Raw genomic sequence first — 3,880 nt, 5'->3', positions numbered from 1 at the left:
AAAAAAAAAAAAAAAAAAAAAATTATGTAGCAAAATATTGAGAACCCAAAGGGCAAGGCCTCTCCCTGTATCCTTCTTCTCAGGGAGGGGCATTTTTAAGTCTCCTCAAGGGTCCAAGCCAGAAGCCTGCGATCTTGTCCTTGACTCTACCCTCTCACAGCCTCCAGCACCAGCCAGGTCCTACTGTTTTGCTCCTTGGCAAACCTGTGAGTTCACCCTCCCACTTCTTCCACCCCGTGGGCGCTCTCTTCCCATCTGGCCTGAGTTGCTGCCACAGTTCCTGCCTATTCTCCCTGCCTTCTGCCTCCAGCATGGCCCCAGTCTCCAATCTCCATAACTAACCCATGTGTTGACAGGCTCACCCCTCTCCAATCTGCCAAAGCAAACCTGTCAACACATGAGTTAGTAATGTCCCTCCCCTACTTCAACACGCAAAGTCCTAAGTCCTTCACCGGGCACAGGAGGCCTTCATCACCTACCTCTCCTGAGGCTTCCACCTTCACCTGTGTCTTCCTCAGGCCCTACCTCACCTGCCCAGCAGCACTCAAAGTGGCCCCAGAGCCCTGCGTGTTCTTTGCCCCAGGTGCATTTCTCCCTCTTACTCTCTTTCTTCCTATGGCCATCTCCTTCCCGCCCTGCAGAGCAAGGCTTAAGCACTCTTCCTGGTCACCTGTCTACATTAGCTTCCCCCTCCTCCCTGACCCTGGGCATCTGGCACTTCCCTCCCAGCAACGATCACACTGTCCCTATACCTCGCGAGACTCTGAGCTCCCTGGAGGCAGTATCCGCGTGCTATCCCCTGTTTATTCCCAGTGCCTGGTGCAAAAACCTAACCCATCATAGATGTTTCATTACTGTGTGTGGCCTGACCATCTGAACGAAAGAAACCGAGGTGTGGCCGTAGATATCTGTCTGATCCCCAAACACCCGTTCCTCTGCTTTGCACAGCCTGTTGCACTACGCTTTGAAGGAAAGTGAGCAGATGTTGGACAAACAGGAGGTCCTCAGGGAGAAGAGCAAGAGCCCAACGAGAAAGCACGGTGCAGAAGGACCCTGGAAAGAACACACGTGGAGAGAAGTCTGAAGCATGGATTTGTTTGTTCATCCAAAGAACCTTTCCTGGGAAGCCACGGGGACTTGCGGACCAGTTACCATGGTAGACCCTGGCGATAGGGCAGGAATGCCTGCATAGACCGTGCTGACCGTGTATTGGGTTTTCTCCTAAGAAACTGATGTCTGATGACTAAATCCTCACAGTGTCACATGCAGAAAATATGACCCCTGTGGCATGAATGAGGAAGCAGAGGCCCAAGTTGATGAGGCAACTTGCACCAGGTTCACAGCCAGGAAGAGCAGAGTCTGGATATGAATACACAGACGGTTCCCCTGAGCATGCCACAGAGCTGTGGAAAATCCCAGGGATAAGCGACGTTTCGTTACCCCTTTTGGGGGCTCATTAACTTTCTTACTATTTGAAATGCAAATAGGACTGGCTGACCCTAAAGACCCTGTGCCACGCCACTCCCTCGAGGCAGCAAGTCCTCTGTCACCAGTGGATCTACATTGGGGCAAGAGGGCTAGATAACAAATAGGCAACATGTGAGAATTTCAGGGAGGGACAGGCGCCATAAAGGGGTCAAAGTTGTGGGTGGTGGCTTGGGGGGATGTGGTAGGAAAGCAACCACAGAGGGCACCCTCTGGATCAGGTGATCCTGGAAGATCTCTCTTTGAAGGGGACATTTGGACTGAACCCTGGATGGTGAGAAGGAACCGGCTACAGTGGAGCTCAGACAGGTGCTCCAGGACGGGGAACAGCAAGCGCAAATGCCAGGATCGACCCTGGAAGACTGACTTCTCTTAGGATTTTGCAAGTCAGCCTAGTCGTGGAAGAAATTCCACGGCCGCCAAGAGGGTTGCTGCTTTGCAGGACCTTCCTTAGCTTCCCCGGGGAGAGGCGCTGGGAGAAGCCTCTTTGTGTGGCCCCTGGAGCCAGCAGGCCACTGGGGTGTCCCGGAGGAGGGTGGTTTGGACCCAGGATGCCTCCTCACTGAGCTGAGCAAACTCACGTTTTGCTTGAAGCTGTGGTTCTCGGAGCATTCGGAGTCATCCTGCCAAATATCCGTGGCGTTCTCTATCGTCTGCCAAGTCCCCCGAGCCAAACAGTGCCTGTAGGCCCTTCCTGAGCTCTCTGAAAGTAAACAAAGCTCCGGAGGAAAGGTCAGAACGCACAGCCCGTTCCCCTGAGCATGCCACAGAGCTGTGGAAAATCCCAGGGACAAGGGATTTTCACTTCCCCTTTTGGGGGCTCATTAACATCCTCACTGTTTATTTGGGATGGAAGGAAAAACATGGAAGCTTCTCAATTTTGTAACACACCATGGTCTGCTAATGTCTGCTGTGTTTACCCAAAGTCTCTGGAATTCGAACAGCCTCTGGTGACTCAGAGATGTTACAAGCCCTCCAAGGTTCAGCCCAGCTGGGAGACGCCAATCTGGGCTCCCGAAGCTTGCTAGGTGGGGCATCTCTTCCTGAGGCTCATGCCATGAAGAAGAGAAAGTGGTGCACACGTGGCTGACAGACCGGGACTGACGCCGGATGCACCATCCATGCATGAGTGTGTCCTGGGCCTAGCTCTCCTAAACCTCTAAGCTTTCCTGCGTTTTTTTTTGGTTTTTTTGTTTTTTTTGTTTTTTTTTGAGGCGGGGTCTCTCTCTGTCGCCCAGGCTGGAGTGCAGGGGCGCGATCTCAGCTCACTGCAAGCTCCGCCTCCCGGGTTCACGCCATTCTCCTGCCTCAGCCTCCCGAGTAGCTGGGACTACAGGCGTCCGTCGCCACGTCCGGCTAATTTTTTGCAATTTTAGTAGAGACGGGTTTTCACCGTCTTAGCCAGGATAGTCTCGATCTCCTGACCTCGTGATCCACCCACCTCAGCCTCCCAAAGTGCTGGGATTACAGGCATGAGCCACCGCGCCCGGCCACCTTCCTGCGTTTTCATCAGGAACTGGGGATAATAATTACTACCAACTCTCCATGATTTGGGAAGGATTTGGGAAGAAATGAAAGGGTGTGTGAAAACGATGAGAAAAATCCCTGTGCCCAGATAGACTGCCATTGTGACTCAGTCACATCTGTCCCAGAAGGTCCTCCCACCTGGAGGATTAGAGGCTGGGCTTGCAAACGAGAAGTCAAAATCTGTTGGTCCTTCCTAGTCCTGGCCCTGCACCATCATGGGCCAACAGTAACCATCTGCTGAATTTAATGAATGGACAACCAAAGGGTACAGCCCCCTGCTCCCCTGACAGCTTTGCTAGGTAGGGTGTCTAACTGACATCTCCAACAACACACTCCAAACCAAACTCTTTTTCTTCTTTTCAAAATCTGTTCCACCCACCTGTTTTACCACCTCAGTGGATGGCAAACCCATCCTTCCAGTCCCCTGGCCCTAAACCTCAGACTCACCCTCCCCTTCTGTCTCTCATAGCCCTCCTCAGGTCCTCTAGCTAATCTGTCATCCCTGCCTTCTTCTGTACATGGAATCTGACTGCCACTTTCACTTCCTGCTTCCATCCCGTGGACCTATCATCTCTCACTGGGAGATGGGGCTCCTCTGACAGTCCTGCCCCTCACATCCATGGGCAACCCAGCAGTCAGAGCAAGCTGAATAAAATACCAGCCACATAGGCCGGGTGCGGTGGCTCATGCCTGTAACCCTAGCAATTTGGGAGGCCAAGGCGGGCGGGTGGATCATCTGAGGTCAGGAGTTCGAGACCAGCCTGCCCAGTGCGGTGAAACCCCATCTCTACTAAAAATACAAAAAATAAAAAATTGGCCGGGCGCAGTGGCTCAAGCCTGTAATCCCAGCACTTTGGGAGGCCGAGAC

The 3,880-nt window shown here is 52.8% G+C and overlaps 1 protein-coding gene across 1 annotated transcript in view; it reads right to left on the bottom strand.

Annotated features, from left to right (window-relative positions):
• The window catches only part of GLP2R (glucagon-like peptide 2 receptor), a 73,265-nt gene that overhangs the window by 53,930 nt on the left and 15,455 nt on the right, over positions 1-3,880 (bottom strand). Inside the window, exon 4 of the mRNA XM_011973159.1 lies at positions 2,067-2,188. Coding sequence (XP_011828549.1) covers positions 2,067-2,188 — 122 coding nt within the window. The remainder of the gene's footprint in view (positions 1-2,066; positions 2,189-3,880) is intronic.

The sequence above is a fragment of the Mandrillus leucophaeus genome, unplaced genomic scaffold (genome assembly GCF_000951045.1).
Source record: "Mandrillus leucophaeus isolate KB7577 unplaced genomic scaffold, Mleu.le_1.0 Scaffold135, whole genome shotgun sequence".
Lineage (NCBI taxonomy): Eukaryota > Metazoa > Chordata > Mammalia > Primates > Cercopithecidae > Mandrillus > Mandrillus leucophaeus.
Note: the sequence above shows the minus strand (reverse complement) of the source record. Positions and strands in the feature narration are given on the sequence as shown.